Below are 15078 nucleotides of genomic sequence, written 5' to 3'. Positions count from 1 at the left end.
TGGAGGAGCAACCACAGGTGTGGACTCCCCACTAATGATGATGCTGTTTGTGTGCTCCTGTCATCTCTCAGGGTAATGGTCCTCTGGCCGAAATTGAATTCTGGCGAGAAAGAAATGCCACCCTAAGTGCACTCCATGAACAAACAAAGCTTCCAGTAGTCAGAAAAGTCTTGGATGTGATCAAGGAATCCAATTCTATGCTTGTGGCCAACCTGCAGCCTGTCTTAACTGAATTGTTCAAGTTGCACATGGAGGCCTCAGACAATGTGCGGTTTCTTTCCACAGTGGAACGTCATTTCAAAGTATGCCGGGTGCACTGCACTTTGGAAAGTCAGCTCTGTAAACTAGATTTCACACGGATTTAACTTCCTTTTGTTTGTTCAGCATTTAAAAAATTGTAGTAAAAAATATATAACGTGATATTTATTATTCAGCCACTTGTAAGAGTTCAGTAGCATTAAATGCATAACTGGGTACCCCTTATCACTATCTATGTGCAGAACTTTTTCACCATCCCCAACATAAACTCAGCATCCCTTTAAACAACTCCGACTTCCGCCAGCCCTTGGTAACCTCTTTTCTAATTTCTGTCTCTCTGAATTTGCCTGTTCTAGGTATTTCATAGAAATGGAATCATACCATTTTTGCCCTTCTGTGTCTGGTTTATTTCACTCAACATAATGTTTTCAAGATTCATCCATGCTGTAGTTATATGTCAGAATCTCATTGCTTTTTAGGGCTCAATAACATTCCATTGTACGTATACACCACATTTTGTTTGTCCATTCTTCTGTTGATGGACATTTGGGTTATTTCCACCTTTTGGCTATTGTGAATAATGCTGCTATGAATACGGGTATACAGATATTTGTTTGAGTCTGTGCTTTCAGTTCGTTTGGGCATATACCCAAGAGTAGAATTGCTGGGACATCTGGTGATTCTATGTTTAACTGTCTGATAATTCTGTGTTTAACCATCTATGAAGATTCTATGTTTAACTCTTTTCCTCAGTGACTGCACCATTTTACATTCCCACCAGCAGTGCGCAAGTGTAATTTCCTTTTTCGGGATTCCCCTCCCCTCTGATTTATCATACACAGTACCATATTCCAAGGCCAGGAGTCGTTACTCTTGTCCCAATAATGAGACCAGTAAAAGTCCTGTTTGTGTTGCTGAGGGGTTAATATGTGTGTGGTGAAGCGCTGTAGAGGTACAGGCCCAGGTCCCGAGTATCCCACATCTGCATACGTGACCTCTCTGAGCCTGTTTCTTTCTCTGGAAAACTGGGATCATGAGAGAACCTACCTCAAATGGTTGCTGGAAGGTTCAAATGAACTTATGACTGCAAAGCACTTAGCACGTCAAAAGTAGTATCAGGGAAGCAACTGTCCAACAACTGTATGAGTGGTCCACGGATAAGGATCTATGTGGTCCTGTATAAGTGGTACAACAAGTGATCGAATCTGAGGGCTTGAGGTCCAAGTGGAATCTGCCATGGAGCTGATGTTAGTGGCAACATCATCTCCTTCTCTGAGATTTATTTATCGTCTCTGCAAAATGAGTGGCTTGCAGAGATCAGTGAGAGTCAAGCTTACATCACTCATGCATCACTTTTGTAATTTTTCCATCCCTCTGTGCATCTGAAACTTACTTTTCTGTAAGTTGACTTTTTAAAAATATGTATTTTATTTATTTACTTATTTTGGCTGTGCCAGGTCTTAGCTGTGGCATGAGAACTCTTAGTTGTGGCATGCATGTGGGATCTAGTTCCCTGACCAGGGATCGAACCCGGGCCCCCTGCATTGGGAGCATGGACTCTCACCCACTGGACCACCAGGGAAGTCCCTCTTTAAGTTGACTTTAAATTTGTACGTGTGTGTGTGTGTGTGTAATTTAGCCTCAAACAATCATACCTGTGCAGTCATGGGTTTGATATACCAGTCGTTTCTAATACGCAGTAAAATAAGTATGTGTGTATATATATATATATATATATATATTTAAAATTTTTTTTCTTGTGTCATTTGACTTTTGATATGGTTTGTGATATTTAAAAATTTTTTTAAAAAAATTAATAATTTTATTTTTGGCTGCATTGGGTCTTCTCTGGTTGCGGTGAGCGGGGGCTACTCTTTGCTGCAGTGCACAGGCCTCTGCCTTTCATTACGGTGGCTTCTCTTCTTGCGGAGCAGGGGGCTCTAGGCGTGCGGGCTTCAGTAGTTGTGGCACGCAGGCTCAGTAGTTGTGGCTCACAGGCTCTAGAGCTCAAGCTCAGTAGCTGTGGCGCACAGACCCAGTTGCTCCGAGGCATGTTGGATCTTCCCGGACCAGGGATTGAACCTGCGTCCCCTGCATTGGCAGGCAGATTCCTAACCACTGCGCCACCAGGGTAGTCTCCATATTTTTTAAAAGTTTTGAGTGCTGTCAAAATCATCTCCCTTCCTGCTGGGGGACACATACCCTGGAAAACACTGGCACCTCTAGGTCACCTCTAGAATGCCAGCTTTGATTCATTCAGTGGCACTCTTGCCACTAAATATAGGATAATTATATATGTATATAATATGTATATACACACCATACTTCATATACATGTCTGCAAATTGCTTTATTAACTTTAATTGTAAATCTTATCTTTCCATGTCAGCACCTACAGACCTATTTCAAACTTCTTTTGTTTGTTAAACATTTTATCCCATAACGAGGACTTTTTTAAAATTAAGAAGAATGTCCTACACTGTTGGTGGGAATGTAAGTTGGTGTAGCCACTGTGGAAAACAGTATGGAGGTTCCTCAGAAAACTAAAAATAGAGCTACCATATGATCCAGCAGTCCCACTCCTGGGCATATATCCAGACAAAACTATAATTCAAAAAGATACATGCACCCCTGTGTTCATAGCAGCACTATTCACAACAGCCAAGACATGGAAACAACCAAAGTGTCCATCGACAGATGAATGGCTAAAGAAAATGTGGTACATATACACAATGGAGTCCTACTCAGCCATAAAAAGGAATGAAATAATGCCATTTGCAGCAACATGGATGCAACTAGAGATTATCATACTAAGTGAGGTAAATCAGAAAGAGAAAGACAAATGCCACGATATCACTTATATGTGGAATCTAAAATATGACACAAATGAACTTATCTATGAAACAAACAAAATCAGGACATAGAGAACAGACTGGTGGTTGCCAAGGGGGAGAGGGTAAGAGTGGGGGTTTGGGATTAGCAGATGCAAACTGTGTGTATACAGAATGGATAAACAACAAGGTCCTACTGTACAGCACAGGGAACGCTATTCAATATCCTGTGATAAACCAGAATGGAAAAGCATATGAAAAAGGATGCAAAAAAAATTTTTTTTAAGTTGAGAGACCTTAAACAGAAGCCCATTTTTTCCTGAAAGTACTAAAACCCAGAAATACCCTTGCGTTTAATTAAAATACCTTTTAAATACAAAAGAAAAGAAAAAAAAAGAAAGAAAAAAGAAGAGGGGAATTTCCTGCACACTACTTGCTTTCTTACACGGTTGGCCCCAAGGCGAAGGTGGCTTGCTTTGCTCTCTCTCTTACATGTGCCTCTCCGGCTAGAACATAACGCATGGATCCAGCTTTCACGTTGTCTTGGAAACAATCCCCTCCATGATGAGTGCCCTGAGGATGGTGTGGATCATCTCCCGACACTACAATAAAGACGAGAGGATGATTCCGCTCATGGAGCGCATTGCCTGGGAAATCGCGGAGAGAGTCTGCAAAGTGGTGAATCTTCGGACTTTGTTCAGGTAAGAAGTAAAGGCACTGTGATTTTCTTAAGATCTGAAACCACTTTGTCGAAACATAATTCACACACCATACAAGTCACCTGTTTAAAAAGTACAATTTAATGCTTTTAGTATATTCACAGAGATGTGCATCCACAGCCATCCGTGACTTTAGAATATTTTCTTCGTCCCAGAAAGAAATCTTGTCCCCTTGAGCCTCACTCCCACCCTCCCCAGCCCCCCAGCCCTGGGCAACCACTGATCTACTGTCTGTCTCTGTGGATTCGCCTCTTCTGAACATTCATGCACATGGAATCCTACAACACGTGGTCTTTTATGACCGGCCCCTCCCCCTCAGCATCATGTTTTCAAGGTTCATTCATGGTGTAGTTTGCATCGGTGTTTCATTCCTTTTTATGGCCAAATAATACTCCACGGTGTGGATTACTCAGGACCGTCTTCCTTGGTTATCCTCAGAGAGACCGAGGCAGATCGTCCAAGGGAACCTTACTCCTGGACCCCAGACCCCCTCAGGTGGAACAGCCTCTGAGGATCAAATGTGGAAGGAGACACAGATCATTTTTTTACTTTCTTTTTTTTTTTCTGGTCGGGCTGCTCGACATGCAGGATCTTAGTTCCTCAACCAGCGAACGAACCCGTGCCCCCTACAGTGGAAGCATGGAGTCCTAACCACTGGACCACCAGGGAATTCCCTTTTATTTTTTTTTAACTTTCTTGAAAAACAATCTATATAAGTGAAATAGGTACCAAAATCTCAGCATTATCATTTTACTCCGCTGTTGCTTCCGGCTTAGGACCCAGGGCCACCTGCTCCCCTTCCAGCTCAAACAGAAAGCTTACCAGGCTTTGCACATTGCAGTTTGGGGCAGCTGCATCAAAGGTCAGCCTGGGCCGCGGCTTGGAATCCTGCCTGCAACCCCACCAATCACATCCCTGCCAGTTTCATCAGAACAGCAGCTCACCCGGGAAGGTTTCTGCAGTGAGACCATGACATCAGAGGGGCTCCACTCTTTGCTTAGAATTGTCCCCCTAGAAGCCTGCTTCCCCCGGGGAGCGGGGAGCGTGGCTCAGATCCCCTACGGCTCAGACCCTCCTGCCCATCACAGCATCTCTTTGCTTCCCAGAGAAAACCGAGCGAGTGCGCAACACAAAATCTTGGAGGCCAGAAACACCCTTAACATGTGGAAAAAGGCCTATTTCGACGTCCGGGCCAAGATCGAGGCTTCGGGGAGAGAAGCTCGGTGGGAGTTTGATCGGAAGCGGCTGTTCGAGAGAACAGATTACATGGCCACCATCTGCCAGGATCTCTACGACGTCCTGCAGGTGGGGTGGGGGGCTTGGTGGTGGCGTCCTCTTCAATGCATGCAAAGGTGGTTAGAGCTGGGATTTGCCCGATGGAAGGCAGTTTGGCTTTTTGACAGTGGGCCTCTCCGTGTCAGGTGGGAGGCAGAGAGGGTCTGGCCAGGAGAAAAGCCTGCAGAGCAGACAGCATGTGCCGGAATGTCCCAGAGCACACCTGACCTTTGCAGCTCTCCCTTGAGTTTTGTGACAGCCCTCTTTCTCCCCCTGCTTTTGGTTTCCTTTCCTTTCCTTTTCTTTTTTGGCTGCACTGCAAGGCTTGCGGGATCTTAGTTCCCCGACAAGGGATTGAACCCGGGGCCACGGCAGTGAAAGCGCCGGGTCCTAACCCCTGGACTGCCAGGGAATCCCCTTGGTTTTCTTTATCTTTTAATTAAAAAAAAATTGAAATATAGTTGATGTACAATGTTCTGTAAGTTACAGGCGTACAGTATAGTGATTCACAGTTTTTAAAGGTTATACTCCATTTATAATTATGAAATATTGGCTATATTCCCCATGTTGTACAATATATCCCTGTAGCTTATTTTTTTTATTATTATTTTTTTTTGTGGTACGCGGGCCTCTCACTGTTGTGGCCTCTCCCGTTGCAGAACAGAGGCCCCGGACGCGCAGGCTCAGCGGCCATGGCTCACGGGCCCAGCCGCTCCGCGGCATGTGGGATCTTCCCGGACCGGGGCACGAACCCGTGTCCCCTGCATCGGCAGGCGGACTCTCAACCACTGCGCCACCAGGGAAGCCCCTTGTAGCTTATTTTAAACCTAACAGTTTGTACCTCTTACTCCCCACCTCTAGTAACAGCTAGTTTGTTCTCTGTGAGTCTGTTTCTTTTTTGTTATATAGTCACTAGTTTGTGGTATTTTTGAGGTTCCACATGTAAATGATTATCATGTAGTATTTGTCTTTCTCTGTCTGATTTCATTTAGCAGAATACCCTCCAAGTCCATCCATGTGGCTGCAAATGGCAAAATTTCATTCTTTTTTAGGGCTGAGTAGTATTCCATTGTATATATATGTACCACATCTTCTTTTTTTTTTTTTGCGGTACGCAGGCCTCTCACTGTTGTGGCCTCTCCCGTTGCGGAGCACAGGCTCCGGACGCGCAGGCCCAGCGGCCATGGCTCACGAGCCCAGCTGCTCCGTGGCATGTGGGATCTTCCCGGACCGGGGCACGAACCTGTGTCGCCTGCATCGGCAGGCGGACTCTCAACTGCTGCGCCACCAGGGAAGCCCCCACATCTTCTTTATCCATTCCTCTGTCGATAGACATTTAGGTTGCTTCCATGTCTTGGTTTTCTTTTGACTCTGGCCACGCCTTCTCAGTGTCTTCTGCAAAATCTTCCCCCTCTGTCTTTCCGTTAAATGTTGGAATTCCTCAAAGGCGGTCAGAGACCTTCTCTCCCCTGAAGCCATGCCATCCCTGCCATGGCCACAATGACTGCCCGTCTATCTGCCAGGGCTTCCTGTTGATCTGATCCCACTCTCTTTTGAATGAATGTCCGCAAGGCTTAGTGGCTGATGGGTTGAATTAGCCAGCCCTTGTCTCATGAAGGTCCATCCATTCATTTATTCTCTAAATATTTATCAGGCACTCACAACGTGCCATGCACTTGTCCTTGCTGCTAGAGAAATGATGAGCAAAGACCAGGGCCAGCTCTGTGACCGCAGTGCCCAGTGCAAACAGAAATGTTGACTCCTTATTCAATAAGCAGGAAAAAAATGCTGTTAAAAGTCTTAAAATATAAAACCTTTTCCTTCTGACATGTCTCACCTTGGCATGGCCTTGTTTGTTGGTTTGTTACGACTGTAGCAAAGTAAAGAAAAGAAAGTAAAAGAAAATTAAACGTTTAAATTATTTGCATGAATTTTACGGTTCTTCTTTATATTGTGCAGTGTCAGCTTAACGTGCAAAGAGAAGGGTATTTGTCTGGTGTGTGGAATCACTGAAATGACACAGTTTGTATTTTGCAGCTCTTTCTTTTTTTAAAATAAATTTATTTATTTCTGTTTGGCTGCATTGTGTCTTTGTTGTGGTGCACGTGCTTCTCATTGCAATGGCTTCTCTTGTCGCGGAGCACGAGCTCTAGGCGTGTGGGCTTCAGTAGTTGTGGCATGCGGGCTCTAGAGTGCAGGCTCAGTAGTTGTGGCACACGGGCTTAGTTGCTCCGCGGCGTGTGGGATCTTCCCGGACCAGGGCTCGAACCCACTGGCAGGCGGATTCTTAACCACTGCGCCACCAGGGAAGTCCCTATTTCGCAGCTCTTAAGTGCAGATGTAAATGCTTCATGTGACTAACTCGGCTGGTTTCATTTCACTTCTTGATGTGTGCAGTTCCACCAGCGTTCTCTGCTTCAGCTCACTGATGGGGAAGGAAGGCTGAGAGGAAAAGGAGTTGTGGGTTTTCCTATCTCCATCATTCCTTCTGTGTCATCATTTTCAGCGTGAATAGTTGGCCGATGCGGTGAAGTACAGGGGTGAGGAGCAATATGGTAGGTAGGGTTCCTTGGTCGGGTATGTTTCTTAGCCTTTTTTTTCTGCGTTGGAAGCGAGCTCTGTTTTGAAAGGAGAAGGTGGCCTCTCTGAGCTGTTGGTGTCCTCCTTTACTCACTGTAGCTGCCACACGCTGACTGGTACTCGTTCTGAGTCTCCCTGAACTCTCGTGCATTGTGGCTCCACCGGGATTCTCTGCTCATGGGACCTCACACGCTGCATGTCAGTGGGATGTTGTGAACAGCACACACGCAGATTTCATTTATCGCCTCTGCTCACACATGTGCCCGATTGTCCCCTGAGACTTCATTTACAAAACACAAGTTCAGAGATAAAATGATTGAGAATTTCAAGACGGTAACAGCAGAGCCTTAAACCCAGCACGGGACCCTCTGGAGCCTGGGGCCCTGTGCGCCTGCCCGGGTCCCACACCTATGAAGCCAGCCCCGTCTGTACGTAGTCTATGGCTCATGGAGCTTACAGTCCAGTAGAAGAGAAACATGGTAGACAATAATCGCACAGATGCATAGCTACAGCTGAGGCGAGTGCTAGGAAAGAAGACTAGAGGGGGCTGTGGAAGTGTGCACAGGGGCATGGCCTGTTCTAAAGGGTCGGACTCGATGAAGGCATATTTAATAATGAGTAGTAGGTATCTGGCATTTCACACTGCAGGTGCAAAGGCCTTGAGACAGAAAGGAACGTGGAATTGAAAGAGGCCCGGGGTGGCTGCCAGGCAGCAGGGGGATAGCAGTATGGGAGGACATGGAAGCAGTAGGTAGGGGCCTGAGCATGCAGACTTTGTAAGCTGTGTCAGGCCACCTGGAATGGGTCCTTTGTGCAGTGGGCATAGTACCAAAGGGATTAGGCTTTGGTACTCCAAAGGGAGGAGGCTACCTGTGTGACCAGATTCTTGCCCTCAGGTAAACCTAGATATGCAACCCGCTGGTCGTTAGAGCAAAAGCATAAGAAAGCCAAGTGGTGACCTCCTCATGTTTTGTTTGATCGGACAGGTCAGGGAGGAATTCCACAACATATTTGGTTCAGAGCTAAAAGCAGTGACTGGGGATCCCAAGCGCATCGACGATGTGCTGTGCAGGGTGGACAGCCTGGTCACCCCCATGGAAAGCCTGACCTTTGACCCCTTCAGCATCAAGTGCTCCCAGGACTGGAAATACGTGATGGACGACTTCAAGATCGAAGTCCTGGTAAGTAACACATCCTTCAATTCGATTTTGGAAGTGGATACCATGTTTTCTCCATATTAAATCTGTTGGGTTATTTAGTTATGTTTAGCGTTTTTGGTTTTTTTTAAAAAAAAATCATAAAAAGGGATACCTGCTTTTTGGTGAAAAATGGAAACAATGCAGAAGAGCATAAGGTAAAAACGAATATTTCTCAGTGTCCTCTGTCCCCACCCCTACTCCCCAGGTGGAATAAGTTTGAAGCGAGCTAGACACCCTAGAATGGCTACCAAGGTGGGTTGGGTGTATAACTGGAGAGGATGTAGAGCGGCCGGGGTGAAGAATGGGACTTAATTTAGTAAGCAGTAGGGAGCCATTGAAGGTTGTTCACCAAGGCAGGGATGTCATCAGACTTATACCGAAGAGGGTTTTTCTGGCTGCAGCGTAGATGGATCAGAGCTAGGGAAGGAGAGGAGGTGGGGAGGTGGTATAAGAGCTTGTGGCCCTAGGTGTGTGTGAGTCAGGGCCAGTCAGAGAGAATACGACCTCCCTGCATACGGCACAGACAGGATGGCCCACCACACTCACCTTTTCGGCCTCCTGTGCGGTACACCATCAGTAGCATCCCCATTTTATGTTTCAAGTAAGTGTTTTGATAACCCCGGAGCATCTTTCATATTGTAACTGAAAGTGGGATCCTCTGCTCACTGCGCAAAAGCCGATAAAGAGGCAAGGTTGGTGGAAAGGAAAGTTTGCTTTATTTTGGCTGCTGGCGACCAGGGGTGGGGGCGGACTCCTGTCCAAAGGCCAACTCCCCCCGACTGAGGGTCAGTGGGCAAGAGCTTTTATAGATGGAGGAGGGGGCTACGTGCAGAAACAGCACAGTCAGCCCTGGCAGGCAGCTTTTTAAATTTTATTTATTTTTATTTTAAAATTTATTTAAAATTTATTTATTTAATTTTATTTTATTTTTGAGTCTTCGTTGCTGCGTGCGGGCTTTCTCTCGTTGCGGTGCGTGGGCTTCTCATTGCAGTGGCTTCTCCTGTTGTGGAGCACGGGCTCTAGGCGCGGGGGCTTCAGTAGTTGTGGCTCGCGGGCTCAGTAGTTGTGGCTCATGGGCTCTAGAGCTCAGGCTCTGTCGTTGTGGCGCACGGGCTTAGTTGCTCCGCGGCATGTGGGATCTTCCCGGACCAGGGCTCAAACCCGTGTCCCCTGCATTGGCAGGCAGATTCCTAAGCACTGCACCATCAGGGAAGCCCTAACACAGTTTTAAATAACTTTTGGTTACATTAATGTTCAGCATTTACTCATTATGTCTATGCAGATATTTTCACTGCTGAGCCAAGAAGCCCATCATAACCATGCAACCTTTCTTTTCTTTTTTAATGTTTATTTGTTTATTTTTATTTTTAAAATTTTTATTTATTTTGTTTTTGGCTGTGTTGGGTCTTCGTTGCTGCGCGTGGACTTTCTCTAGTTGCGGTGAAAGGGAGCTCCTCTTCATTGTGGTGCTCAGGCTTCTCACTGCAGTGACTTCTCTTGTTGCGGAGCACAGGCTCAAGTGCATGGGCTTCAGTAGTTGTGGCACACGGGCTTAGTTGCTCCTCAGCATGTGGGATCTTCCCGGACCAGGGATCAAACCCATGTCCCCTGCATTGGCAGGTGGATTCTTAACCACTGCGCCACTAGGGAAGTCCCACCATACAACCTTTCTTGTCCAACCCTTCATTTTTCCTGGAGTTAATCATTGCTTTTATTTGCATTTGCTTGGTTAGTTACATATACACTGTTAATTTTTCCAACTGCCCTAACATCTTTTTCACACACCTATCAATAGTGGGTTCCATCTGCTGAGACATATCAGTGCTATTATTTTTCCAGAGACCTTTCTTCCAGAGCTTGCTGTCTTTCTGCTCCAGTCTAGATTGTTTGCTCCTCAGACCTGTTGTGAAGCAGTTGCCCTAGGACTTCCTATCTTCTGTCATCTGTGTTGGATCCTACTTTCTAGAGTTCACAGCTTCCCCTCTCCTTGTTTGCTCTGTTGTTTTGCTGGAGTGCATTTTTTAGTAGCTTCCTGAGAAAGGTTTCATGGGACATGCATTTTTTTTTGAGCCTTGCATGTGTGAATTCTGAAATAGTAGGTATAGAGTTCAAGGTAGAAAATAACTTTTCTTCAGAAATTTGAAGATGTTCTTTATCGGTTTCTAGTTTCCAGTGTTATTAGAAGTCTGATATCACTCTGATTTAATTTTTCTAGAATTAACCTTCCACTCTGCATAGGGTGGGCTGGGGATGGAGATACAGATTATGTGTACTGAGTGGCCTGGCTGTGTGGGGTGGAGAAGGGATCCTCTGTTTGCCCCTCCCCTTCCTGGTGCCTGGTGCCTTCCAATGCTCAGCCTCCCAGAGGTTTCCATGGGACAAACAGGTGCCCCCCGCCTCCCCCACGCATTGCCAGTGTTAGGTAGTAATTCTCTGCCTTCTGTAAAGTTAGTTACTCTCCTTCCAAAAATTCCTGAACTATCTCCTCTCCCGTTTCTTTGTCTATATGAGTTAATACTTTAAAGATTCCCTTTTCTATCATTTTGAACTAGTGGAGGAGAGAGAGCAGAAAACCAATGCAGCCGGTCTGCCATTTTTTTCTTTTAATATTTATTTATTTAGGTTACGCTGGGTCTTAGTTGTGGCATGGGGGATCTTCACTGCGGCATGCGGACTTCTTAGTTGTGGCATGCATGCTTCTTAGTTGTGGCATGTGAACCCTTAGTTGCGGCATGCAAACTCCTGGCTGTGGCATGCATGCGGGATCCAGTTCCCCGACCAGGGATCGAACCTGGGCCCGCTGCATTGGGAGCACGGAGTCTCACCCACTGGACCACCAGGGAAGCCCCCAGTCTGCCATTTTTAACTAGGTCTCAGCTTCCACCAAAGCACAATGGAAATCCTTCTCAAGGCACTGATTTGGTATTTTGTGAGGTAATTTGTTATTTTTGTGGGGTAATTACAGGGTCATAAGGGTTTTTTTCTGGGCTTTTTTTTGTTTGTTTGCTTGGCAGGTTATTGAGAAAGAAGCAAAAAATTTTATTGACGAATCTTTTAAGACTCTTCGATCAGCTGAAGCAGCATTTGACATGCTTTTAAAATTTAAGCATATTCGTTCACGGGAGGCCATTAATCGACAAATGATGAGGAAATTTAATGATATTCTTGCACAGTACTGTAAAGAGGTAACTGAAAAATCTATGGCTGCTGTAGCAGTAAAAATACACTTGGCAAAATGTAAACAGTTGGATCACACTGTTGTCTTTCTCATCTAAATTCAGAGAAACTGCACTTTTCCCAAATAAGCATGTCGTATAACCGAAACGAAGTGGGTTTGTTTGTTTAGTGGAGAAATTCAGTAAGAATTTATGAAGTACAATATTGTATGCCTCACGTTGTGATGGACCCTGAGTGAGTTAGTCATAGGCATAATCACAGTAACAACAGTGTAGTAGTCACAGCTACCCATGTGTGAAGGTCACGGGTGTGTTCACATACACATTCCTGTTGTAAGGACCCTTGTTATACATACAATGGACCCACCCAGATAATCCGGGATAATCTCCTTATTTTAAGGTCAGCTGACTGGCCACCTTAACTCCATCTGCTACCTAATTCCTCTTTGTCAGGAATGGATCAGGACCGTTAATGGGGCAGGTATCGTTTTGCCTCTGACACCTAATTACTCACATAAGAGTGCGAAATACTTATTTTAAAATGCAAGCCCAGACCATATGATCCAGCAATCCCATTTTGTGTATATACCCAAAAGAATTGAAAGCAGAGTCTCGAAGAGATATTTGATTATCAATGTTCGTAGCAGCACTATTCACAACGGCAAAAAGCTGGACATCACCCAAGGGTCCATCGATAGATGAATGGGTAAACAAAATGTGGTCTGTCCCTACAATGGAATATTATACAGCTTTAAAAAGGAAGGAAATTCTGCCATATGCTACACCATGGATGAACCTTGAGGGCTTTGTGTTAATTGAAAGAAGCCAATCATAAAAAGACAAATACTCTATGATTCTACTTATATGAGGTACTTAGAGCAAAGTCATAGAGACAGAAAGTAGAAAGGTTGTTCCTAGGGGCTGAGGGAGGGAGGAATGGGGAGTTACTGTGTTTAATGTGTACCCAGAGTTTCAGGTTTACAAGATGAAAGAAGTTGTGGAGGTGGATGATGGTGCTGCATGCACGACAACATGAATGTAGTTAATTCCACGGAAATGTCCACTGAAAAATGGTTAGGATGATACATTTTATGTCATGCATATTGTACCACAATTTAAAAAATATTACGTGATAGATAATTATAAAACCTCAGTGGCACCTGCACATACACACACACACACACACACACACAATGCAGGTCTGGCCACCAATCATGTCTAGAACAGATTTCAGAATTTCCAATAGGTTGGTCAAATGATTGTACACAGTCTATAAGTATAAGGCAGTTTGGATCATTGCATGTTTTTTTTTTTTTTGGTACACGGGCCTCTCACCGTTGTGGCCTCTCCCGTTGCGGGGCACAGGCTCCGGATGCGCAGGCTCAGCGGCCATGGCTCACGGGCCCAGCCGCTCCGCGGCATGTGGGATCTTCCCCGACCGGGGCACGAACCCGTGTCCACTGCATCGGCAGGTGAACTCTCAACCACGGCGCCACCAGGGAAGCCTGGATCATTGCATGTTTTAAACCAAACAAAAAAGTTCCTACAGAGCATAGGGAAACGTAGTAAATGATAAGTAGTAAAAACCCTGTTCTGCACCTCAGACTATTTCTTGACGTTCCATGTTCATGTCTTTAAAGATACAAGTCTCAAGTTCAATCTTTTCTTGGCTCACAGACTGATGCTTATCACTTACAGAATACGTTTGATTGCTTTGCAGATTGACATTGTTAACAAAATCTTTGTTCAGAACCTTGACAACCCACCGCTGTATAAGAATCACCCGCCCGTCGCAGGTGCCATCTACTGGGAACGGTCCCTGTTCTTCCGGATTAAGCACACCATCCTCAGATTTCAAGAAGTAGAGGAGATCTTGGACAGTGATAGAGGACGAGAAGTACGTTGCTTCTGCTGGAAATGTCCCCTTTTGTATTTCATGGTTCAATTCTAGATGGGCGGCCTCCCTGGGCGCTGATCCTTCAGTCCAGGTGGCTGCCGGCATGGAGTGGGCTACGCAGAGTTGCCTGCGTAAAAACAGCTCAATTTCAAATCCATGTCTGCAATTTAGAAGGTCTTTTCTGTGGTCCCTGGGGACCACATCTCCATACCTACCTGTGACATCTTCCAGGTGGCAGTCACATGACTTCCCCTTGACCTTGATCTTCAGCCTCTCCAGAGGGTGACCAGCAACTTTCCGATAATACTCTCCCTCCCCCACCCATGCATTTTTGTCTGTTATATCACAGGGGGTGGGAAACCTTTTCTTTTATGGTCCAAGAGTAAGTATTTTAGGCATTTGAGGGTCGGATGGCCCCTGTTGCAACTACTCAACTCTGCCTTTGTAGCAAGAAAGTGACCATCGATAACACGTAAACAAACAGGTGTGACTATGTTCCAATAAAACATCACTATGGACGCTGAAATTTGCATTTCGTATGCTTGTTACACGTCATGAAGCACTGTTGTTCTTTTTGAGTTCCTTCATTCTTAGCTCCTGGGCTGCAGCAAACCCACGGGCTGAGGTCTGTGAGCCCAGTTACTCAGCCTAGATTTCAAGCCCTACCATGGCAGACCACCCCTCCAACGTTTGTGCAAATCTGCCTGCTTTCTTTTGCAAAATGTGTTAACTCATAATTTTTTTTTTTAAAGAGAGACAAAAAAAATGTTATTTTCAATGACAAAATGACCGTTGCCTGACTTCTTTGGTAGGTAAAGCAAAAATATCTGGAAGTGGGTAGGACAATGAAAGGCTACGAAGATGAAAAGTATAAGCAGTGGAAAGAGACGACAGAACAGGTCCTGCCGACTCTCATGAGGAAGAGTCTGCTCGCTAAGGTGTGTCTTTCTAGATCCGCGTCCTAGATTCCGGGGCGGCCTCGTAATGTGGTGGTGACTACTATTTCCTTGAGATCTGATGTGTTGACTCTCATGAAGTTGCGAGGTATTTCCAAAATCAAAGGCACAGAAGGGCAGAGGCTGACCCGGGAGAAGAAGAGAGGCAGAAAGAGAATAGATGGAGGAAGCAAAATGTCACCGTCAG

At 45.4% G+C, this 15078-nt stretch overlaps 1 protein-coding gene across 1 annotated transcript in view; it reads left to right on the top strand.

Annotated features, from left to right (window-relative positions):
• Nucleotides 1–15078, top strand: part of DNAH10 (dynein axonemal heavy chain 10) — a 147016-nt gene that overhangs the window by 19673 nt on the left and 112265 nt on the right. Inside the window, exons 7-13 of the mRNA XM_082667915.1 lie at nucleotides 72–302; nucleotides 3600–3790; nucleotides 4915–5118; nucleotides 8655–8844; nucleotides 11877–12047; nucleotides 13759–13935; nucleotides 14748–14873. Of these exons, the coding sequence (XP_082524041.1) occupies nucleotides 72–302; nucleotides 3600–3790; nucleotides 4915–5118; nucleotides 8655–8844; nucleotides 11877–12047; nucleotides 13759–13935; nucleotides 14748–14873 (1290 nt within the window). The remainder of the gene's footprint in view (nucleotides 1–71; nucleotides 303–3599; nucleotides 3791–4914; nucleotides 5119–8654; nucleotides 8845–11876; nucleotides 12048–13758; nucleotides 13936–14747; nucleotides 14874–15078) is intronic.

Source organism: Grampus griseus, assembly GCF_964374135.1.
Source record: "Grampus griseus genome assembly, chromosome: 12".
In the NCBI taxonomy this organism is placed as follows: Eukaryota; Metazoa; Chordata; class Mammalia; order Artiodactyla; family Delphinidae; genus Grampus; species Grampus griseus.
The sequence above is the reverse complement of the archived record's forward strand: the minus strand, read 5'-3'. Positions and strand labels throughout refer to the sequence as shown.